At 33.2% G+C, this 25,823-nt stretch overlaps 1 protein-coding gene across 1 annotated transcript; it reads right to left on the reverse strand.

Annotated features, from left to right (window-relative positions):
- Positions 1-22,721: 22,721 nt before the first annotated feature.
- Positions 22,722-25,096, reverse strand: LOC120078633 (vacuolar iron transporter homolog 2.1-like). Its single transcript, XM_039032921.2, has 2 exons — positions 24,717-25,096; positions 22,722-23,260 (listed from the first exon to the last, which is right to left on the reverse strand). Exons 1-2 carry the CDS (start codon positions 25,002-25,004, stop codon positions 22,940-22,942), a joined length of 609 nt encoding a protein of 202 aa, XP_038888849.1. The 5' UTR covers positions 25,005-25,096; the 3' UTR covers positions 22,722-22,939.
- Positions 25,097-25,823: the final 727 nt, after the last annotated feature.

Here is a 25,823-nt window from a genome sequence, read left to right on the forward strand (position 1 = left end):
CACAAGATGAAATTCACTCATTCTTGTATAGGGAAAGTAGATGAGTAGTTTTCTTAAGTGTTGACTCTGGGACTTGAATGATGGGACATGATGAGGCACGATGGGACCCCACCCTTTTATTGGTCCAAAAGGGACTCAGTATATGGTTGAAAAATAAACAAATTTTTCATTAGAGAATCAATGGTACTTAAGGACATGTGATCCAGATGTAATTACAAACAATTAGTGAATGATCAACTTATATGAAATAATTATATCCATGGACTCAACATATTCTATAATGCATAAGACCGTAACTATAGGTCTATAGCAGTTCGCTCAATAATTAATGAATGTTGATTAATTAGTTAAAAAATTAAATTAACTAATCTTGGATCATTAGAGCTTATAATCTGTGGTTCATTAGGTCCCCTGTTAGCTCACAACGGATTAACAAGTGTCAATGTTTTGCAAGAACAATTTGAAATATTCAAATTAATTTTTGAAATATATGTTAATTGTATATGGTACAATTAATATAATGATATAGATATATTATAATATATAGTTAATTTTGAATTAAACTATATAATATTGGAGATTTAATGTATTTGAGTATGATTAAAATATTAAGATATGAATGAGATTCATATTAAAACTATAGGATATGGAAAGAAATGTAAATTTGAATATGATTCAAATTTTTAATTCAATACTAGATATTTAACTATTTAGATAATTAAATATTATTAAATTAAATAAAGTTAAATTATTTTTATTAAATAAAACCACTTCCTTAATGAAAGAGAGTGGTGAAGTGGGGGAGAGAGAGTTACAACTCCCTTCTTCATTAAACGCACTCCTCTTATATTTTGCAGGAGGTTGATTATTTCTCAACAATATACTCCCCATCTCTCTCAAAATATTCCTCCCTCAATTATTATCACAATGAAAAAGTTATCGGTAGAATTCTCATTCTCTTTAAAAAGAAGAGGATCCCACAAGTTTGTTCTTTACCAGAGAATAGTGGAGAAGACTCTTTGGAGACATCTTATTGCAGAAAAGAGGAAATAAAAAAGAAAGGAGAAATTGCTATGAAAAGAAGAATTCTTCAAAGGTAATTTCTTTTATTTTTTAATTTAATCATGCTTAACTTTATTAAAATTAGAACATGTTGTTTGTTATTTTTATTTTAATTTTGTATTTTATCGTCCAAAAGCAAAACAAATGCAATTAATCATTTTTTTTTTTTTTTTTTTTTTTGCGATTTAATACCTTCAATTGGTATCAGAGCCAATTATTATTTTGATTTTTGGTTTATATTGAAAACCACAATTAGAATGGTGGGTGCAATTTCTTTGTATATGTATGATATATGATTTTTAAATTGGGTTTGCGTAATAGATATTTTCGATATTTTGACATTAGATTTACTACAATTTCTTTTGATTCGATCATTGTAAGAGTTTGTTGTTTTGAGAAAATTCTTTATAAATTGAGTCCTGTAAGTCCATGGCAATCGTGGCAAGGAGTTGCTGTGAAATAGAACCAAAAACAAAGCAGAAAAAACAAAGATCAGAACTGTTTGTGTCGCAACACCGCGACACTTCAAACATGAGGTGGAGTCTAGGCACGATAGTGCCACGTAACTTCAGGTAGAAGTTGACCATAGCGTCGCTACGCTCCGACGTAAAACGAGAAGTGGTCCTGTATTTCAACAGAAGCATGGAAGTTTGTTATTTTCCAATTAAAAATTAATGTTTTTTTTTATTAATTTAGAATGCCAGAATACCAGTCTATTATTATTATATAGTTTAAAAATACATGTGATATATGTTTTAAATTATATCAATTATATGTTGCATAAAGTATATCTCATAGTTCAAAAGTCAAACTATAGGTTATGTCATGCATCATATTGAAATATAATTATTATATTTATATTTTAGGATTTTGCCTAAAGTATATGCATGCATGATAATTACTATATAGTCTTTATACTTTATAATATAAGAATTATACCATGATTTTGATGTAAATTAAATGCATGATTACTATATAGTTTTCCTTCTTTATAATATAAGACTTATATTATGAATTGATGAAATGAATATTTCATCTTTTTTAATTAAAATATAATAGTTATATTTAGTTAATAATGATATTATGAAATATGCATATTATAAGTTTTAACTCATTAATCTAGATATAAAAGTTATATTGTATGATTAATAAATAATGAAACTTAGAATAAGGTTGCATGCTAACCTAATATGATTAGGGTAATTTTAATAAAGATAAAACTAATTTAGTTTTAAAGAGTTTAAAATAGGGTAATTAATTTATCATTAATTTTATTTCTAATAGGATTAGAATTAAAATAAATCTTTTATTTTTTATCAAATAATTTAAAATTGAGAAAATAAAAGATTAATTATAAATTATTGTTTGTAAGAGAACTCTGTCTAGAAATGTTCTGTCTAAGGATTGAGGTATTTAAATTAACCATAAAGCAACAACTCTACCTGGGAATTGACCTGAAAATTGAATTAATCAACGTTTTATAAAGCATGCAATAATATAGTTAGTTTACTAAAGTTTTTAATAAACTAAAACATTATGGTTTCAAATGTAAGTATTATACTAGGAAAAATTAATGTACACATATATAAATGATTTATCCTATTTTCTAAGTAATAAACCCTGCTTTTAAAATACGTAGCAAGAGAAACAAAATATGATATATCATCACTCTCACACTCTCTGAAAGTTCATATGCTCGGCCTCGTGGCAGTCTGTGGCCGTTCTCCCTTCGAAAGTTGTTTGCATGGATCAATATTAGAGTAAATAGAGAAAGTATTTACAATAAGTGGGAGAAGGACATGTATCAACATATTCCACGGTCTCCTTCACCAGTTTGCAATGTGAGATTCCATGCTTGGCCTTGTGGTGGCCTAGGACTATCTACCTTTGCAAGGTGTTTGCATTGGTCAATATCTAGGCGAATTCTAGAAATGTATAGGTGTTATACTTTTTGCTTCAAATATTGTTCTTTCCTTCGGCATGCTTGTTAGGAAGGGACTATAGTATCTAAAATGAAGAGTTACACTTAAGTATTTTAGGACTATAGTATCTAAAATTAAGTAAGTTAATGGTGTTTTCACCGCATAAATGGTAACTAATCATTATAGGAATAAGAGTTATTCTGGTATAATTATTAGTTTAGAATATTTCAATTCGGTGAAGGAATGACTGACTACCCTACGGTAGTACTTATTCTAAATCATTGAAATATCATTACAAACATAACTGATTTAAAGGTAAAACTATGATTGGATTAGATAGTTATGCATAGTCTAACTAAATAAATTTGTTTATTTTAGCAAAATGTCTAGTTCGATTATTTATCTAGTCTTTTGTCGTTGCTTGAAAAAGGCCAATCGAATACATTTATACGAACTATCCTACAATTACTACAATGGCGTAGCAATAGTGGCAATTCTAGGTCAATTCGTAGAGAAGTGAAAATGTAGTTTCAAACTATTTAGACTTTTCTAGCTATAATGGTAACGCGTGGGGGTAGAATGGTTTGACTGTCAACACGGGGAAAATAAAATGCACAAAAGTAAAGTGTAGAAAATTGAAGTGCAAGAAAAGAAAAAACATGTAGCTTAAGACCCAAGATCCACCCAATGCTCGGTTGATCATAGGATTACTAAGGATTATGTCTCTCAATTTAATGTGCTTATCAATTTGTCCGAATAGCCAAGGCAAGCACCCTAAATACTAACTAATCGCTCAATCAAAATAGATGCATGATTAACTAGGTTCAATAACGTCCATGGAAATTTAACATTTACTTTAATTAATTTTTTAATTAAACTAATAGCTTAGTTGTTTGGGCTCGATAATGAGTATCCATAACAAGCAAACAATTGGATTAAGCTTGATGGATTCAACTAAGACGATTAATAACATGGATAGCCTAAGAAAGTAGCATTTGTCGATACAAATACTTTATTTTCTTTTGGCTCATAGAAATAACCATCTTTTGTTTCTTTGGGGTAACCTACCAATAGACATACTTTTGACGAGGTTCTAGCTTATTTGGGTTTGTACTTAATACATGTGTTGGGCATCCCCAAATTCTGAAGTGACGTAAACTACTTTATAACGTCTCCATAATTCAAAAGGTGTTTCTGAAACATTTTTTTTTTATGGAACATTGTTCAAAATGTAAATTGTAGTTTCTACTACATATCCCAAAAAAAAGTATGGTAATTGAGCATAACTCATCATAGACCAAACCATGTCTAACAAGGTTCTATTTCTTCTTTCTGGTACACCATTTTGTTGAGGTGTACCAAGTGCTAAGAGTTGAGATGTGATTCCATTTTCTATCATATAGCCTTAGAATCTCAAATCCATATACTCTCCACCTCGATCGGATTGAAATATTTTAATTATTTTACCTAATAAATTTTAAACTTCAGTCTTAAATTCTTTGAATTTTTTAAGAGCTTCATACTTGTGCTGTATTAGGTAAAGTACCTATATCTTGAACAATCATCTATAAAAGAGATAAAATATTCATACTCTCCTCTTATCTTAACATTTTTCGAACCACAAAGGTTTGAATATACAAGTTCTAAGGATTCTTTGGTTCTGTAACCTTTTCCAGTAAAAAGGTCGTTTTGTCATTTTGTCTTCAAAACATGACTCTTATACTTGTAAAGTGTCTACTTCTAACTCGTTTAGAAGACAATTTTTAGTCAACCTCTCAATCCTAATGAGATTTATGTGACTTAATCTTATATGCCAAATATAGGTATTATCTTTAGGAGAAATCTTTTTTTCTTTTATTCTTAGATGTTGTTGTTTTGAACAAATCAATATTTAGAATTGAATTATATATAATGATCTTAGCATGTACAAGTTATTTTCCAGTATAGCTGAACAAACCTCAATACCATTCTCTAAAATAGACACTTTATTATAGAGAAAGATAAATAGAAGTTTTATTCAATTAGACAAGAAACTTAATTTTAGGAAATATATATATATTGTCTAACAACATAAATTGTTTCTTGTTAAAAAATAACTTGATGCTCCCAACTACAACAACAAAGATGACTTTCCCAGTTCCAACTCTTAGAGTCATCTCTCCAGCCTCCGACTACCTCCAAGAACTAATTCCTTATAGAAGAAAAAACATGGTTAGTGGCCCCTAAATTAATTACCCAGTTAGAATCATCATTCTCCATTAAATAAATTTTTCGAATTAGTAAATCATATTTACCTTCTTTGACTTTCTTCTTCTCAACCATATATTTAGGGCAATTCTTCTTCCAATTGCTCGTCTTCATTGCAGTCAAAACACTTTCCTTTTGCAGCTACCTTCGCTTGTTTTTTTTCCTTCTAGGTAGCAGTGGTCCCAACTTTATTCTTTTTGTTACCCTTTTTCCTCTTCCAATTTTTAGGACCACGAAGAAGCTCCTGTTGGGTTTTATGTCCTAAAACTCGTGTTTATAAACAATAAACTTATTCAATTAATCAATATAGATGTTATTGAAGTTTGATTTATTAAAGTTATTATTGAATGTTTATGCTCATTTTCGTTTTAGAAATAACCTAAATCCAATAAATTAAGATCCATAGCTATTACATGAATATTTGAACTTTATGTGGAGACATAAGAGTGGATCAAGTTCGAGTAAATAGCCAAAATGGTCTATAGTATACGAATAAGGCTGGGTACATTATTCTGGGGACACTATTGGAGGCGACCCACTTTGTAGATGTTACAATTGTTGTAAAATGCTACAAATGATCTTAATTCTTTCATGTAGAAACATATGAGTGGGGGCATCTTATGCAAAGAGTTTGTATAAGATCAGACTAAGAAATTAGTCACTCTTACTTTATAATATTGTTTACTGTTTAAGATTGATTATTTTAAAGCGAGGACCTAGGTAACTTGACCTTAATTCTGAGTTAACTATGAACTCCTATTTATCCAGGATTATCTTTAGATTTTCATGGGTAAGGGTTGACTTAACAGCGCCAGCTCAATAAGACTCCCAATTTAGGGGTAAGACTAGGTGGACAAGTGGGGACATAAGGTGCAAGATAAAATTCATTCTTACTCGCTTTTAGGAATAGTAGAGAGGTTGTTCCCTTAAGTGTTGACTCCAAGTCTTGAACAAGGGACCTCACCCTCTCATTGGCTCGAGATGGTCTCAGTTTTGTGATTGGATCACAAACCAATTGTTCATTCGAAGATCAACGAGACTTAAGGAACAAGATGTAATCTCGGGGGTAAAACAGCTTTTGACCCAACCCTTATTACGAACAACCTGTGAAGGGTTAACTTACTGATCATGGTTATATCAAGTGGGCAGAAATATATCTATAGTGAGAGGAGTGCAACTACTAGATTTTAGTGGAGTGACTCGATTGTTAATGAATGTTGATTAATTTAGGTTAAAGAGTTTAGTCGGTTAATCTCGGATCGTTGGAGCCCATGATCTGTAGGTTCATTAGGTATTTTTATTAGCTTGAGAAATGAATTAAACTTTAGAATAGCGAGATGAGAAAATTTGAAACGTACAAATTCAAATTGAGAGAATTCAGTAATTATATACGATATAATTAGGCATTTAATTGACGAATTAAACGAAATTGGAGAATTGGATACTATTTAAATTTGATTTAAATATTAATTACATGAATAGAGATTTATGATCGTGGAACTGGTGTTTTAATAATTTAATATTGGATATTAAATTATTTAATTAAATAAATAAATTTTATATAAAATTAATTAATTATTTGAATTAATTTTATGCAAAATTGAAAATTTGAATTTTATGACAATTCAAAATAAATCAATTTTATTTTTAATTTATGTTTTTGAAATTTAAATAAAAAAATTTTAAAATTTATTTTTAAAATGAAAAATTGTTTTAAAACCAATTTCCATTTTGAGTGGGTTTTTCGAATATTCAACACTCAATTCCCACTTAAATCTCACAAGGAGGTGTTGTCAATTGGCTATGCAAACTGATTGCATGGTTGAGGTGAATAAAACCTCAATAGACCTGAGCTTGTGATCTTCTTCTTATATGGTTTATTTTGCAAACAATGAAGTTTTAAAAAAGAATTCTTTAAAAACCAGAAAAAACCAGATTTTTTCTCTTAAAAATGCTCTCAATTCCTATTAATTTTGGATCCCACAATCCAATATCCTCTAGAGAATAGTATTGAAGATCCAGTGGTGGTCTACATCCTTTTGGAGACAAAATTGAAGTTGTTTTCGTAGATTAAAGGAGTTCTACAATGGTATATATGAAGCCATCTTTTAAGTTCCTGGACATGCTTTCATAATTGCTTAAATTGATGAATTAAAGTACTTAATAATTCTGTTTGCTTCCACTAATTGTATGCTCTCCAACTGCTCCTAACTTTTTTCAAGAGGTCGAACCTCTATGAAAGATTGAAAGATCTTGTTGGAGTTGGCAACATTTGCCTCTCCTTCCAGACCTTTGTTTTTCGTCAAATACTGGTGAGTTTGAAGTTCATTCAAGAGGATGGTAAGACTGAAACAATCTTATTCATTACAACGTTACTTTTGAATTGTAGGAAACTCTTTAAAAGAGTCTCTAGAATAAAACTAACTTGACTAGATTCATTAATGATAACACTGTTTATTTTAGCAACATTGAAATAAACCATCATGTCGAGAACATATTCCTCGATAGAGGTTCCTATTTCATTCTTGCATTTAAAATGAATTGAGAGCATCATGCATGAGTTGTCTAGACTTTTGCAAACATCTTACGCAAGGTTTCATGATCTCATATGCAGTGATTATGCTCTTGTGCTTTTTAGGCAAAACTTCAATTAAGCTGGGTAAGATATAGATTTGAGCCCTATCATTGTTCTTCATCCATTTGTCATATGCATCACGAACATTTTGTGTTGCTGACGAACTAGGACTTGAGGACATTCCTCAATAAAAAATAAATAAATTAAATAATCTATTACTAGAATCCTATTAATAGTATTTTTCCATGTAGTGTAATTTTTCAATCAATTTATTAGCACCGAGCAGGTACATAATTGATAGCATCTTGAAAGTGTTATTTTCTCTGGCTTAATTCGGCCTCGTTCTAGAATTTTAAACATCTATTATATGATTTTTGTAGATTTTGAGCAACTAAAAGATAGATTGGACCATTGGAGCTTAAACGAGAAAAAAAAAACCAAAATGGAGCTTCAAAGCATCAACTATAAAGAGAGAAAAAAGAGGACAAAAATGCCCTCGACGTCTTTTCTTCTTGGAATTTTGTTCTATTAGAAAGACCCTTCCTTAAGACTGCCAAAGCCCAAATTGACGTTGGTGAAGGGTCGCTAACTATTGAGTGTAATGGAAAAATTTAGAACTTCTCTATGTATGATGATGATGCTTTCACTAATCTCTTTTCTTGTAGTTAAATTTTACCCCTGCAAGATAGTGGGCAGACGAGTGCTTTAAAGACAATTAATGAAGAGATGCCGATCAACTCCGAGCTTAGATGATTAGACAAAATATTGTTCAACAACCGACCTTAAAAATCTGCACTTCTTGGGGTCAGTCAGGTGTCAAATTTATTGTTTTCCTTTATTTTGAGTTTTTAGTTTAGCTTTTTCATTTCTCTTTTTAGTTTGACTAGAAAAATTTTGTCTGCAGAGGAAGATATTTTTAGCCTAAGTTATTGCAGTTTACATTTTGAATAACGTTCCATGAAAAAGTGTTTTAGGAACACATTTTGAATTATAGAGAGACTGTAAAGGTAGTTTACATCACTTTAGAATTTGTGGATGTCCAACACATGTGCTAAGTACAAACCCAAAGAAGCTAAAACTTCATTCAAAAGTATGTCTATTTGTAGGCTACATCAAAAAAACAAGAAGTGGCTATTTTTATGATCCAAAAGAAAATAAAGTATTTGTTGACAAATGTTACTTTCTTAGAAGATCATATGAGAGATTATAAATCATGCAATACAATTTTATTAAATGAAATTTCCAATGAAGCTAATATGACACTGATAAGAGTTGTTGATAATGCTAGTAGGTGAACAAGAGTTGTTGATAATGCTATTACATCAACAAGAATTATTGATAACGCTAATACATTAAGTCAAGTTAGTCCCTCTCAAGAGTTGAAAGTGCCTTTTGCAATGGAGGGTGTTATAGCCCAACTTGCATGATACATGGGTTTAACAAAATCCTAAGTCATCATACCTGATGATGATGTCGAGGATTCGTTATCTTTTAAACAAGCAAATGAATGATGTTGACAAAGATGAATGTGTTAATGCCATGGATCTTGAAATGGAGTCTATGTACTTCAATTCATTTTGGGATCTTGTAGATCAACCTGATGGGATAAAACCTATAGGTTGCAAATGAATCTACAAGAAGAAACGATGTGCAGATGGAAAGGTTCAAACCTTCAAGGCAAGACTTGTGGTAAAGGGTTATACCCAGAAAAAAGGGAGTTAGTCATAAGGGAACTTTCACTCCTTTTGCCATGCTAAAGTCAATTCACATTCTCGTGTCAATTGCCACATATTATAACTATGAGATATGACAAATGGATGTCAATACTGCTTTTCTGAATGAGAATCTTGATGAGAGTATTTACATGAGTCAACTACAGGGAATCATAAAATAAGGTTAAGAACAAAAAGTTTGCAAGTTTAAAAGGTCCATTAGATTAAAACAAGTATCTAGATCTTGTAATATAAGGTTTGACACTGCACTCAAATCTTATGATTTTAATCAAAATGTTGATGAACATTGTGTTTACAAGAAAATCATCAAAGGTATTGTAGCTTTTCTTGTGCTGTATGTAGATGTTATACTACTCATTGAATGATGTAAGTTTCCTAACTGATATAAATAGAAAGAACATAATACTCCCTATGCTCTGAGCGGGCACATCATCATCAAATTCATTGTCTTGGTCTTCATCTAAAAGGATCGTGAAGAATATGTTCATGGAAAGATGGAACCGTGGGGTAATAGCCTGGTCTAACCAAGCTTAAGAGTCTCTTAAATGCGTCATCTCTGGCCCTTGCATATATCAAGTAGGCACAAGATTGTGCCATAAACATCGCTTACCTCTCAGCCATATAGCGTACCACAGTCGTGGCATGCATAGAAGGACCAGTAGCTCCAGATGGCTGTTGTGAGGCTGATGCGGTCATAGTGGCAGGCACAACAGTAAGTGTAGGGGGAGGCTTTTGTTCTGTTGAAGCAGGGGCCTCGCTCTCTTATCTTGAGGTCTCTTGTTCAAGCATAAGGGAGGAGAAAGTGGCGTCCGTTAGAGGTGCCTGAGTCACAGGAGCAGGAGGAGATATCACAAATGGCGATTTATTGGCATATGACTTGTTTATCCTGAAGGCTATATTCCCTTGCAACATTTTTATCAAGCCAAGATCAATGGCGTACTTTACCTTGCAAGATTCCTCATCATCAACTGCTTCCACTCTCGCTCGGGCACAAAGCTGAGTGATGACCGAGGGAAAATAGTTTCCCCCGAGTTCTTGGTCCACACTCAACCATTTCTTGACGGATGATGCCTTCTAGATTAATGGGGAGGATCATATGTTGTATAATAACATGACCCGTCATAGTGGATGGTGGTGTCATGTGTAGTTGGCATAATTTTGTACTCAAGGAAATAGAGCAATATAGCCAACTTCTCCCTGATATCTCCTGGCCATGGTGTGCAACAACCGCCACCAACCGTAAAACGTCCACCATTTGCTCCTTTGATGGAGCATGCATCCTGTAGAAGCTCTTCTTTGCATGCTCATCGAGGACCATGTAGAGGAAATTGATGGTCTCAGTGGAGAAGTCAACCTCAACCCCTTAAACAATAAAGATGCTCCTTTCAAGCTGCATCCCGAGATAGAATTCTATAACCAATGTACTACTGGTTGGCATTGGCTGTTGGTATAATGATTCCCACTCGTTGTGAGCAATAACTAGCGTAATGAATGGTGGGAGTTCACCTGCTCTGTTGGAGAACCCGTACTCCTCAAAGATCTTCCTTTTTCTCAAATTCTCCATTCTCTTTGCCAAGTCTGCCTCTTCATCGGATTTGTCACTAAAAGAGAAAATTATAATTCTAGAGGCATTTTTCATTCTCAGCCTCTTTCTCTTTGATGGCTCACTGACTGATTCTCCCTTCCTCTTACGAGCTGATCTAGTGACCCTTTTAGGTGTCACGAACTCAAGTGCAGATTGTCTGACAATCTCCTTCACTTCCTCAAATGATGTGGTATTCTCCTACTCAACTCCTGACGAACTTTCCTTGGGAGTTTGTCCCCTGTTTTCATTATCAAACAACTCATTACATTTATCTTCTTCTTCAGTCATAGGGGCTCTGCCTTCCCTATGCTAGAAAGGCAATGCAGCCGAATCATCATTAGGCTTTTCAGGCTGCTCAGAAGTCACAGCCTCTGGTTCTCTCTACTGTTGGATTGATGCGGCTGCATCAGCTTACTCTTTCTCTTTTTCAACTTTACTTTTTCTTCTAGTTCAAAACCCACCTGCTCCGTGGTTCATTTTTCTCTCCAGTTCCCTGTAAGTCGCTTCCATGTCTCTTAAAATTTCTTCTTCTTCTTCTTCCCTTTCTTTTTGTGCTTACTCCTTCCTCTTCGTTTCTTCTTCATTTTCAGTTAAAGCATGCCTCAAAGCCCTCTCAACCTCCTCATATAATCTATCATGCCAATATTTGTTGGCCATATACTCCGTCGTTCGAAGGACTTCTCTCATTACTTCCCTTCAAAGCTTATTTGTAGAGTCATTCTTTGGGAAGATCTCTCCATCCACCTGAAAATTAAATGGTGAGGAAGAGGAAGATTTAGAAGGGCTTTCAGACTTACTCTTTATCGCCGAAATAGTGGTCTCCAACGAATGCATAATTGCGGCCTCTTCATCAAGATTCGTTCTTCAATCAACTATGAGTTTCTCGATGTTATCCCGTCAGCCCCTTAAACATATCTTAAGGCCACAGACTCGTGCATGGGCGCATGAGATGAAGAAGACCCATTGGTAGGTTTTGCCCCCCTTTTTGACCGAGTTTTGTGTTTGAGCTGGATAGGTGGTTTGTGTGGTGATGGTCGATGATGACAGCAGCGGTGGTGGATGCGACTTAGAAAATCTCCAAAAACACTTCGACCCTAATGGCCTAATTGGAAATACCGACAAGCTCTTCTATGAGCGACAGATTGCTCATCGGGCCTTGGAGTTGAGCTGAACTTCCCCTCATTGTGTAACAATGTGATTGAAAGCTGGACGGTAGAGTATTGGAGTAGGAAGGTCGTGAAAATGGAACAGATGCACAAACTAGAAGATGAAGAGAACCCTTTTTACTTCTCACTCTTAGGTTAAAAGGCGTAAGTTGATGAGCTAAAGGATCAACTTATTTATAGGTAGTTTGGAGCACTAGATTCAGATGACGTCATCCAAATCTAGAATTTTCCTTCGATGCAGTCGCATTGCTTTTGCTGATGTGGCCACATTGCCCTTAACTTTTTCTTTCTTCATTATTTTGATTCCTGCACACTTAAAGTTGATGATGAAGAAGTCCACACATTTAGTAATATTTCCTTAGCTTTGAATATCAACTCCTTAAAAATAGCTTCAATTTCCAGGTAGGTTTCCAGAACAAGATGTACTATAGTCATCTTAAGTATCTTTTCCTTAGAAAAAACAAGGTAAGACAGAATTTACTTACTTCGGTTATTAGTTGATAATCTAAGTGAGCGCATTGTCACTTTCGAGCTGAGATCAAGGTAAATTGTCTATTTATCGTATCATGATGAAGTAGGCTATGCGATAAAGTATGCTTGCGATGAAGTGCAATGCGATGAAAGTTACAAGGGTTGTCTAGGGTAATGTTAAACTTAAATGTTTAAATTAAGCTCAAAAGGGAGCTAGTAGTTTAACCAATGGTATTCATTGATGTTACAGGGTAAATGCAGATAGGAGAAGCATATCATCCATTGAGGAAATAGCCTAAGACAGTGAGTGACAAAGTTTTATGAAAGTTTTCTCACATGAGTTTTCAACGTATGATTTACTACTGGGCTAGTTTTCATTATGTTTTCTTAACGAAGTTCTACGCATGCGTTATTAGCCTTTCAATGAATTTTCTAACACATAGCATGTTTTCTTTAAAGTAGTACTTCAGTGCATGCATTAGTATGAAGATTGGCGCATGGACGCATGGTCCAATCTTTTCTTGAACAATGAGAATTATGAAGCATACATTAACTAGCATTCCTTAACTTATGAATGTCTTTCATGAAGCATGCGTTTAAAGACTTGTTTTACTGGAATGTGTGATGTTTCAAGGGTTGAGTTTACTTTTCAAAGGATGAGTTATGATGTTACCATGAGAAAATCTGATACTGGAGGTATAGAGGTATTTAGGACCCCTGATACCTAAGGTATGATGATATTCAGGATACTACCACATGCACGTAGGAAAGATACTATTGAGTTGATTGTATTGAGACTACTCTACACGAGCTAAGGATTGAAGTTGAGAGATTGAGTAAAAGTGTTCCCTCTCAACTAAGGTTAAATGAAGAGGATTTCCAATGTAAAATTAATGACGAGTTTTCAGGGTTTGAATGTTTTATGTGTTTTCATGTACATGTGAGTAATTGTTATAAACCCTCATGTTTTACGAAAATTAATGTTTAATTGATGCTCAATAGTACGTTTTAAAATTAGTCACTCATTGGGCTAGTAGCTCACTATTTCCAATGTTTTCCTTTTCCCAGGTAGCAATTAACATCCCAGAGAGTAGCTATTCTGCTAGTCTGCTACTCAGTTATAAAGGGTTGAAGTGAAGCTAATATAGGTGGTTAACGGTTGTCTTTCATGTACATATTAGGGACATAACATGGTCTTGAGATGGGTCCACAATTTGTATATGTACATGTTACTAAACGTATAAGTTTGGCATCTGTTTAACTTGTGCTAGTCAGTTTCTTTGAGGCATTGCATGTTTAGAAATGCTTGTCAAGTGTTAAGTTTATGTTCGGTATATTAAAGATAAGGATAGGCAATTGATGTCATAAGAGGGTTGACATCAACTATCTTCACATCTTCTCCGAGGATAGAAAGAGTTTCTGGGAGGGGGTGTGACAAAAATAAAACGTCTTTTTACCTTTAATGAGCCTTCACTCCTATTGAGGATTACAAACATTTTTCTTTTCATTCCTGGATGAATTTCCCATTCGCCCTTTGTGGTATAGGCCAGCTTCTCATTTGAAGGATTTTTGGTGTTCTCACACGTAAGGTAGTGCCAAATTGGCGCTTGAATATATTGAGTTTTATGCCATAAAACTCGTAGATAGTTAATGTTATCAATTAACCGTCATCAATAAAGATTTATCGATGTTAATTCAATAAATATTATTGATTGTGTTCTATTCTATGTTAACATCCAAGTCTGCCATATGAGTCTTGAACTGTATGTAGAGACATATAAGAATCAAGAGTTATTGATTGTGTTCTATTCAAGAAATAACCTAAAGGGTCTATAGTATAGGGATAAGGCTGGGTTTTTTATCCTTGTGACACTATGGATACGACCCACTTTGTATTTGATACAAATACAATGATCCAACACGTTCATGTAGGTGACACGCAAGTGAAGGTATCATATGTAATGAGTTTTCGTTAGACCAGACCACGAAATAGTAACAACCAGATGTAATGCCATTAATGTTGGGATTGGTGTCCTAATTCTCCTGGAGCCTCGCTGTTTTATAAAGATACACATTATTTAATGAATAAAATAAATGTTATTTAATTCTGGCATTTACTCATATCCAATAAACAAAGCTTCTTGATTATCTTATGTGAACTTAAGCATGTATATGTGATATACAAGTGGATCATGCCTTAAGTGATAACCTAAATAGGTCTGTAGTATAAGAATTAAGGTGGGATACCTGATCTTGGTGACACGACGGATACGACTCGTTTTGTAGAGGTTTGCAAGTGTTGTAAACTACTACAGATGGTAGATCCTGACTATTCATGTAGAGACGTGCAAGCGGGGGTATCCTATACAAAGTGTTTGTATAAGACCTGAACCATGAGATGACTAGACTCTGTATGGTTGATACTAGAGACTTACATCTTACCTAAACGACCATAGATGACACGACCTCAATCCTGAGTGTTTTGGGAACTCTTGCCTTTGAGGGCGGTCCTTTGAATAGTATGGGTGAAAGTAGCCAAATTGCCAACTCAACATGCTTACCTTTTTGGGGACTTGTGATGCTTGTATTTATGAAGTGAAAATATGGATGATATAGTTGATGGATTGCATTGTGCACTCAAGTTTTCCCAGTGGAATTCAAGTGTAAATTCCTCTTAGTTTCCTGGTAAATCCAGGGTCGAACACAGGGACTTGTGAAAATAGTTGTGTTGGTGATTTTTATGAAGACTTGCGATAACAAGTTAAATAAATAAATCGTTGGGTTTGTTGTTTGTGTTGATGAAAATAAACAACGAATGCGGTAGAGTTTGAAAAGAGTTGGTAAATGGGAAATACGATGAATATGCGGTGAACAGGTTGAGAAAAGTTTCGACTAACACTCCCTAGAATGCGTTCATGCTTTGCGATCATGCAACATGCATACAATAGTCAACCACTTCTCGGCGTGAATGCTACGACTTCTAAGGCTAGAACATATGCGATAAATATGCGATAAGTCTACAGGGTTTACACATAAACCTCTATCTCCATTTATGCGATGACAACATGACATTCACACAAATATGTGACCACATAATATCATTCCTATCCCTAGGATGCATGCGGTGCAAGTTGACAAACAGAGCTTATCTCTAAGTCACTATCTCTTCTTTATGCAAGCCTAATCTTGCTCTTTTGAGTTCAGATTCTAACCTAGCTCTCTCGAGACATTAGATTCTTTCTCGAGTAACTCTAAAGGGTATTTTGCACAGCATAAAACAAGACAATCGCAAGCAATGTACTTCCTAGGTCATGTTAGCTTAGTTCTTCTCAACCCATTCAACTAGTTTAGCTACTCATGCGTATTAAGAGAGTGAGTAGATGTAGAAATAGAACTTCCATTGAATAGATATGAGATGCAGTACAAAATAACAATGCAAGTATAGTAAAGAGCTTGAAGCAATTTCTTACTGCCAGGCGTTTACACTGTTTTTACTCGTGCTCTAAAGATATTCTTGCTCTCGCGAGAGTCGGCCCGCTCTCTACTCTTACGCCCCAAGGTTCTCTCTCGAGCTGCCCTGAGCGATCTTCGGTGCCACCACTCTTCTCTTGCTTCGCCGTAAAATGGAAAAGAAAACTATGAACAGAAGCAACTGGTGAACTTCTTAACTGATCAACCCTTTTTCTAAAGAATGCACTTGGTATTTATAGGGCATCAATGGTAAAAGGTGGCTTCTCTCTCCTGGTTGTACACATGGGACAGTTTAATTCCTGATTGACGCGCCAGATGATTGTTACTGATAAAGCTTAATGTACTTAGCGACCGTTATCAGCTGTCAACTTAATTTAGATCCGACTGTCATCAGCTTTCTGTCCTATCACTCTTAATTATCCTTTCACCCGGATGTGTCCACCATGTTGCGCTGACCAAGTTGCAGTGATTCTTCTTAGGCAAATGTTTGCGAGCACGATCAACGCAAAGTCTTGCGGTGAAGTTGCATTCAACCAATGTATTCCTATGATCACAATCTCTGCATTGCGTTAATGTATATTTTGCACAAAAATGTAAAGATCAATTCCTCTAATGCGTTGGACGCATGCGACAACAATATTATAGAATTTATGCCTAATGGACATAATTTAACATATTTCATCAACGTAATCCAACATTGTTTAAGAACTTAGTACTATGATAACATGCATTTCTGCCCGTTATCAACTTGTTTGATCTAGGAGCTGGGAACTCAATCCACAAGATAGAATTCATGCCTTTCCCGAAGTAGGGATAAGTAGAGAGATTACTCCCTTAAGGGTTGATTCCGAGGCTTGAACATAGTGGCCACAGCTTCTCTTTGGAAGAGAGGACTCAATCATAGTAGGACAATGACTTATGTTCATTAGAGGGATCAGTGGTACTTAAGAAGTTAGACATAACTACAAGGGCATAACGGTTATTGGCCGAGTTGTATTTACGAGCGATCTGTGAAGGATTGTCGCACTTCTGATTGGTTAAGATGGACACATAATATATCTATGTAAGGAGAGTTCAACTGTCAGTCTTTAGTGGAGTGCCTGGTAGTTAAAGGATGGTGGATCCCGTGACTAAAGAGTTTAGCCAGTTATTCACGTACTGTTAGAGCTTCGAGCTATAGGTCCATAAGGTCCTCTTGGTAGCTCAATGGATTCAGTTGAGGATCAGTTCTTGGTGTTGATTTGAAATGTTCAAATTGACAAGAGGTAATTCGATTATATATTATATGATCAGTATGATGTATGAGATACATCTAGTGGAGGTTAATGTAAATGAGATTTACATTAAGTATCATGGAATAGAAAAAGAATTATGGTTTATATGTTTCATATGTTTCATGAGATGAAATATTAAAACTATAGGTTATAAATATAGTATGAAGTTGGTTATCATTTATATTTATAATAATATTAATTATTGGATAATTATATCTTTTTTCTCTAATAACCAATTGAGTGGGAGGTAATTGGTGGTTCATGGTAACCGTGAGATAAAAGAAAAATTGTTTTCCTAATTTTAGAAAGTATTGAAAAGTTTTTGTCAAAATTTGTTTTAAGATTTCTCTTTCGGAAAAACATCTCACGGAGCTTGTCAAGTAAATACCAGTTTACTAAGAGACAACTTGTTCTAGTAAATGATCGTGTAGTGTTTTGTAGTCGACAGACACTGAGCTAAATGATGAGCTAAACGATCGCTTAGCTTTTGCTAGACGATCGCTTAGTTTTAGCTAAACAATTGGGCATCGACCTATACGATAGGTTTCTGTCTTCTCCCACTTGCCCAATCGTGTACACGATTGTTATTTCCTCCTTCATCTGCCTGGGATCGGACCAAATATCTAAAATTTATAGAACATAAATTTTACAGTAAAAAAAATAGATTATGCATTTAAAAGAAAATTGCAGCATGCTTTAAAATAGAAATTGCAGATAAAAGGGTTTAGGAAACCTTACCCTTGAAGAAATTTTTTTCACGAAATTCCTTCTCCAAAACTTATCATGAACAATCTCAAACCCTCTAACCGTTAACAAGGACACCACGACAAAAGCTTCCTCTATATTCTCTAGATTAGAATCCGAGAGTTTTATGGGCTCTGGTTATTTTGGAGGTTTTCTAGAGTATTGAGAGGAAGAGATAAGATTTTCTCACATTCTCACATAACTTTTCTATGTATCTATCTCTTGTGGAAGAGATCAATCTAATATATATTTATATGATAACTACCTTATCATATAATATATATATTAAAATATATGTTATATCAAATAAAACACATAACCTATAGATTTATATTGTATCAAATACAATATAATCTATAATTTCTATTCTCTCACCAATGGCATTTAATATAAATCTCATTTATATTAAATTTAATTATATGAATCAAATTCATATAATTAATATTTGAATCATATTCAAATATTTAATTCCTCTAAATAAACTTTATATTATAATGTATCAAATATATTATACCAATTATATAATATATATAATTAATTCCCTCAATTAATTTGAACAATTCAAATTAATCCAAAAATTGATTCCAATTAATTCCCATTGAGCTACAGAAGGGACTTCATAAACCTATAGCTTGAAGTTCTAATGGTACTTGAATAATTAATTAAACTCCTTTAATTAGGTTATAGTTTAATTAGGTTATTCACCATCTGTTAATTGTCGGGCATTTCACTAAAGATCGACAACTGCACTCTTCGCACTACAGATATACTTCTGCGTCCATTAGATATAACCAATCAATAGTATGATGACCCTTCACAAATTGCTAATAAGTACAGCTGGGCCAAATTACCGTTTTGCCCCTGTAGTTACATTTAACTTCTTAAATACCACTAATCCCTCTAATGAACAATAAATAATAGTCCAACTATGATCAAACCCCTCTCGGGCCAGGAGAGAGTATGGCACCACATTATTCAAGCCTTAGAATCAGCCCTTAAGGGAGCAATTTTTATCTACTTGTCTCGGCATTGGGGAAGGAGTAAATTCCTTCTAGTGTAGCTATGTTCCCAACTCTCTAATCAGACGAATCCCCAAAATGGTAGGCTTGTTGAGTCAGTGATTTGGCCACTCTTATCCATACAAATCAAAGGATCACCTTCATAGGTAGAAGTTCACAACTCACTCAGGATTCAGGTCATGTTACCTATGATCATGTGAAATGAAAGTCTCTATTATGAACGACGTTATATAATGAGACTAAATATTCTGTGGTCCGGTCTTATACAAATTTCTTTGTATAGAATATCCCCACTCACATGCCTCTACATGAATGATCAGGATCAGATCATTTGTAGCACTTTACAACAATTGTAACATCTACAAAGTGAGTCATACTCGTAGTATCACAAGGATAAGATACCCAACTTTATCCATCTACTACAGATCATTTAGGTTATCACCTAAACATGATCCACCTGTATGTCTCTACATACATGTTTAAGCTATAAAGATAACCTTGGATGTTAGTTTATTGGTTTGTAGTTAATGTAGTTAATTTTGAAATAAAACATCACATATTTTATTACATAAATAAACTATTTGTACATTACAATTACAAACTATAGGACCCTATAAGATTTAGGGCATCAACCTCAATAGCCCTAGACTTCCTTTGCTGTCTTCATCGTGTTGTAGTAATCATAAAGATCATTAGTCAAACCATCTAATATAAAGTTTTTACATAAAAAATATTTCTCTTCCCAATCGATAACTTCTTTTATTTTTTGTTTAGATGGATCTTCTATCGAGATGGTTGGCTTAATCGTGATACAAGCGTAGGTAACTTTCTTGACAGTAAGGAATAACAACATCTTCTGCTTTCATCGTTTGAAGTTCACTCCTTCGAACCGGAATGGACAGTTCAGGTTGGATGTCATAATGTCGTTGTTGCTTGTGAGGGCCATTACAGAATTGACAGATCGAAATATCTTAAAGATGTTAATACCGACCACCCTCTGATGGTGAAACTCAACAACATCGAACAGTCAGGAACCGGTGATCATAAAAAATATGGAACCTGCAAAAAAAAACTCGTCAAGGGCTGAGTCACGGATCTCACACTCTTTAACACGTTTCGTGGCTCTGCCCAGGTGTGCAAGCAGTTCAACGGTATTGTCACGTCGTCCCCAGGATAAAGCAGCCTAAAAAAGGTCTCGATCGGAAATGCATCGTCACCGACCGGAAAACTCACACCGTTCAGACTCAATTGCTTGAAAAAACGATTGGAAGAATAAAAAAACTAGAAAAAGAGGGTTGAGAAAGGAGAGTAGAGAGTAACCTAAATGACTGAGATGGTTTGAAAAAGCTGAAGGCTTGTGCCTTTTGGGTGCAGAGAGCCAACAGTAACAACCATAAACAACTCTCGGCCACTGAATGTGCAGAGCTGCAAATTATGTGTAGTCACTGAACGTGCGCGTTGAAGACTTGGCGCTCATTACGACATGTGGAGCATTAAGAAAATAATAATAAAATAAAAATAATTTTTCAAAAAAAAAATCACACATACGCAGTCACATTTGTGAGCACGTGTGGGGTCACATTGATCTATCTCCTCACTACCTTTAAAATATGTGTACCTCTTAAGACCCAAATCTAAGATCCAAATGGGAGTATATTAAGGAGACTTCACTTCCCAACTTAACCGACCTGAGATTCTCAAAAGTCATTTTTCTTTTTAAAATTCAATTTTCACCAAACACTTTCCAAAATTCACAAATTCAGCACAGAGATTTGAGTTTTGAAACTAAAGATCCATGATACTTATTTGAGCTATCTTCCTCAATGGCGACAGTCTGACAACACATGTGGTAGACTGCAAACGATGGTGGCTGAATCTTGAAGCACGACTGTTGGTTGTCTTCACGCGGGGGAGGAGAAGAAAGTTGAGAGATGGAGGTTCTGTGCAACGCTGTAGCTAAATAAATTAGGTTAGGTTTTGATTTAAAAATAATAATAAATAACTCTAAAAACAAATTTTTAAAATATTGAATTTTATTTTTAAAATTTTGATTTTACTTTTGTTTTTTTAATGTTGATTTTGGTTTTTTGTTTTTGTTAATGTTGATTTTCTTGTTTTTCAATTGTATATATATATATATGTATATATTCAAACTTCTTTCTTCCCTCTTAAATTCTAAATATCCAAATATCTTCCATATTTTTATAAAATAATTATCTTCTCCAATAAATTCAATTTTGTCTCTACAAATCCAAAATTAAAAGAAATACATTAAATTTTCAAAATTATGAACTCAAGACGTACATTAAAAATCTCTAATCCAAAAATTTGAAAACTGAAATATTTAAATTTAATATACTGTAAATCTAATTTATTAGATTTCAAACATCTATTCTATTATAATCTAATCCACTATAAATCTAATTTGTTATGAAAAATGATGGTTAAAACTTGATAGTTTCACACTACAAGTATATTATATGTGTATATGTAGATTAGTTAAATCTCATAGTTTCATATTCTTACGAAAATATATATTAGTTAATTACCAAAACATACCAAGACATAGGTGGAGAAAAACCAGTAAGATACAATATTATGTTATAATCAATAATCATGAAAAATGATGGTTAAAACTCATAACTTCACATTAACATTACATTATATGTATAAATGTAAATTAGTTAAATCTCAACATATATTAGTTAATTACCGCGACATTGGTAGAGAAAATTAGTAAGTCTGGAATCGTGAAAAATGATGTTTATGAAATAAACAAACAAAAAAACACTTAAGAATAATATAATATATAACATGAAATAAAATGTGATATACGATATAAATACATGAATTGAAAAATGATGAAAATAGACAAATAAACAAAGATTTAGATAAAAATGGAATCTTATAATAAAAAGTTAAAAGAAATTGAAAAATAATAGATTATACCAAATCCGCAAAGAAAAATAGATACGGAAGAGATATTTTGGGAGAAAATAAGGATTATTTATTTAAATGGGTTTAGTTTTTTTTTATATATAATCGGTTTTACAATTATCTTTCACCATTACAATGTATGTATCATAGCGCTCATTGAGGGCAAATCAGGAATTTGAAAAATACAACTTTTTTACAAATGACGTGTTCTCCAACCGTTTTGTTGAAAATTCTATTAATTTTCAGTTTTGTCTTTTTTCTAACTGAAACTTAAAATCTTGTTATATCTCCAATTCTCCATTATTTTATTCGATCCAAACGTCAAAATAAAACATGTGGCACCATTAGGATTTGTCAAGTTATCAATTTCAATTTGGATACATATCAACTCTTTAATAATATTCAATCTTTCATAATTTCGTCATTAATTCAATAAATAACATGGTAATTTGTGATTGATCCAAAATTTTTCATTCAACAAAATATATATATATATATTGAAGTTAAAACAAAAATTACTAAACATTTAGGAACATTTCATTGGAAAAAAAAAAAGTTCATTAGGGTTGCTTCTTGTAGAAAGAAAAGAAAAAAAGCCACACATTTTCACCTGGCCAACATAATTTATTTGTTAAACTGATTAAAGGGAGCTGCTTCAAAGTTTTAAGATCATGCATACTGAAAGTAAAAACATAAACACAACACAATTTATTTCTAAAGACTAATAAAGCTTTCACAGTCCCTTAGACCCAAGCAGCTTTGTAAGGCCAAAAGTAATGGCCATAGCCATCCACCCTCCGACAAGCACTCTTGCCGCCGATTTCATCACCGGAGTTCTCCCCAAGATGGCTCCGACTACCCCGAAAACCACCAGCGTCAAGCTCGCCACCGCTGCGACCACGCCCAGCCTCACCTTATGGTCTCGGATAAAGACCGCTGCCAGCAACGGAATGACTGCACCGACCGAAAATGCTATCGCCGATGCAAGCGCTGCCTGTAGCGGATTTGGCAGCTTCTCTTCCTCCTCGGCCTGGTGGTTTGGTTGCATGCTATTCTGAAGATGTAGGAAGAATAATATATTAGCTTGTCTTATATTTACTTGTATCCTTTTTTGGGTTGTGTTTTTAAAATGAAAAAAAAAATCTCCGTGGACTTCTACCTATTTTTATGCAACCCACCAATTACTCAATAAAAATTTATCATTTGACAAAATAAATTTTAAAATAAAATTGAACGAAATTATTTTAAATGACAAAATTACTTATAAAATTTATAAATAATGGCAAAGTATCTACCATTAACCACAATAGACTATTATATGTATCTATTATGAAACTTAGCTATATTTGTAAATATTTTTGTTCATATTTCTATATTTGTAAATAGCCTTTAAAGAATGATTCATAGCTACATCTGATTATTGTTTTTTAAAATTAAGGCTAAATTATAGGAAGGGACAGTTACAAATATAGATATTAGACCCAAAATATTAACAGATATAACATAATATAAAAATATTACAAATATGGCCAAATTTAAATAGTGTATTAGTGATAGACGAAATTATTGGTAGGGGTCTATTAGTGATAGACCATATCACTAGTAGGAGTCTATCAACGACAGAAGTCTATCGCTAATAGACTTTGAAGTCTATTAACAATATAAGTCTATTGTTGATAGACTTGTCTACATTTACAATTTTTTTAAATGATGTTATACACTTGATTATTATTCCTAAAAATGTTATCAATTGCAATTACCCTTATAGGAAATATTCTTGAAGGTTATACTTTGTTTTGAAAATACTCTCTTAAGACTTTTAAAAATTTCAGAAATACCATACAACTTTTAATAAAAGGTCAAAAATATCTTTACGGTTCGTTTGAGATGAAAACCATTAGGAGTTAATACTTTGTTTAAAAAAAATACTCCTTGATTTCTAAAAGTTTTAATAATATCCTTAAATTTAATAAAAGAATACCGTCATTGATATGGAAATGGAAATGTTCCTTGTTTCTAAAGTATTCCTAAACTTAAAAGTTGACTAATTTGAGCAACAAAAAAGCATATTTACTGAAATTTTTGTCTTGAAAGTAAGCTTATAAACACTATTTTTATCCATATATTTTTCTCTTCTTAACTTATTTATTTTCTACCAATGCTTTCAATCTTAAATTTAAAATTTTAAAAAATATAGTTTTTGAAGACTTGGTTAAATTTTAAAATTTTGACTAATAATCCAAATGTTTTCTTAAAAAAATAAATAAATAAAAGCTAGGATTGTTTTTAAATATAGAAAAATGATACAAAATATTTACAAAATATAACAACATTTTTGAACTATCAATTATAGCCGCTGATAGACGTCGATAGACTTCTATCAGTGTCTGTCTATCAGCAGCTATCATTGATAGTTACAAAATTTTATTATATTTTATAAACATTATCAACAGTTTTATCATTTGAAATAATTTTCGTGAAAGCTAATGAAAAGATGGCTTTCACGTTACATTCTTTTCCTTCCCATCTCTCTTCATCTGAGCTTTCTCTATGTCGTATTGGGTGTAAACCGAGACAAACTCTCCGATGGCCATACTACAAGCTCCAGCGACCAGCCCAGCAAATCCAGCAATAAGCATGGCTTTGGCGTCGGGCTTCACAGCTCCGACGCCCATCATCAGCGACGCAACGGAGACGAGCCCATCGTTGGCCCCGAGAATTGCTGCTCGGAGCCACTGAGCTCGTTGAGTATAATCAACACTGCCAGACTCAGAAGCTTCTGCATGGAAGGAAGCCATAGTTTTGAACTATATGATTTTGAATATATCCAAAAAAAAAAGAAGAAAAAAATGTTAATTTGCTTGTGGAGAGCACACGCCCTAGTAGGGATTTTTATAGAGAGTGAGTATTTGTTTATTTTTGTTTAAGCAAAAGAAAACCAATCAAAATAATAAAATAGAGATAGTGGTAGAAATAGGTAAAGAAAGCAAGGCATAGTGTGGAAGTCACTACCAAAAGTTAGTGCTCTCACACTTGGTTAGTGGAATTGTGGAAATTTTGGTTTTTTTTCCTGGTGGTTTGGTTGAATCATAATACATAAATTATTGGAAATTTTTATAGATAAAAAAAAGTTAAAAATATTTATAAAAATAGCAGAAAAGATACCGATAGATATCAGTATCTATAAGTGATAGAAACTGACAGAAGTCTAAAATGATTAAATTTTGCTATTTTGTATAAATAGTTTTTTTTTTATTTTTCTATTTTTTGAAAATTCCCTTAAATTATTTGTATTTTATCTAAGGGTTAAATCTCAAAACAATTGTCAATAGACAACGAAAGAAGTAGTAGTTCATCTGTCTGATTTAAATTGTGACATCTCTTGATTTCTTCAATGTAGGATCATCGATATGTCCTTCAAGATAATGTATCTTTAAATTCACTATTATTGGATCAGATTCTAATTTTTTTTTTTTTTTTTTTTTACCAAATATTCGTTTGGGCATCATGAACTCGTAATCATATTACATAATATGAGCTTTCCATCTCACAAACAATTGGAAGTCATTTTACCTAATAGATTATTACATAGCACCTCTTTCTCCCTAGAATTGCAA

This window comes from Benincasa hispida, chromosome 5, assembly GCF_027475165.1.
Source record: "Benincasa hispida cultivar pf3 chromosome 5, pf3_genome.v1.1, whole genome shotgun sequence".
Lineage (NCBI taxonomy): Eukaryota > Viridiplantae > Streptophyta > Magnoliopsida > Cucurbitales > Cucurbitaceae > Benincasa > Benincasa hispida.

Excerpts from the sequence above, each read along its gene's own strand:
- LOC120078633 (XM_039032921.2), bottom strand. The coding sequence starts at position 25,004 with ATGGCTTCCTTCCATGCAGAAGCTTCTGAGTCTGGCAGTGTTGATTAT. Across the intron at positions 23,261-24,716 it reads GAGATGGGAAGGAAAAGAAT|AATAGCATGCAACCAAACCA; the intron begins GTAACGTGAAAG and ends CTACATCTTCAG.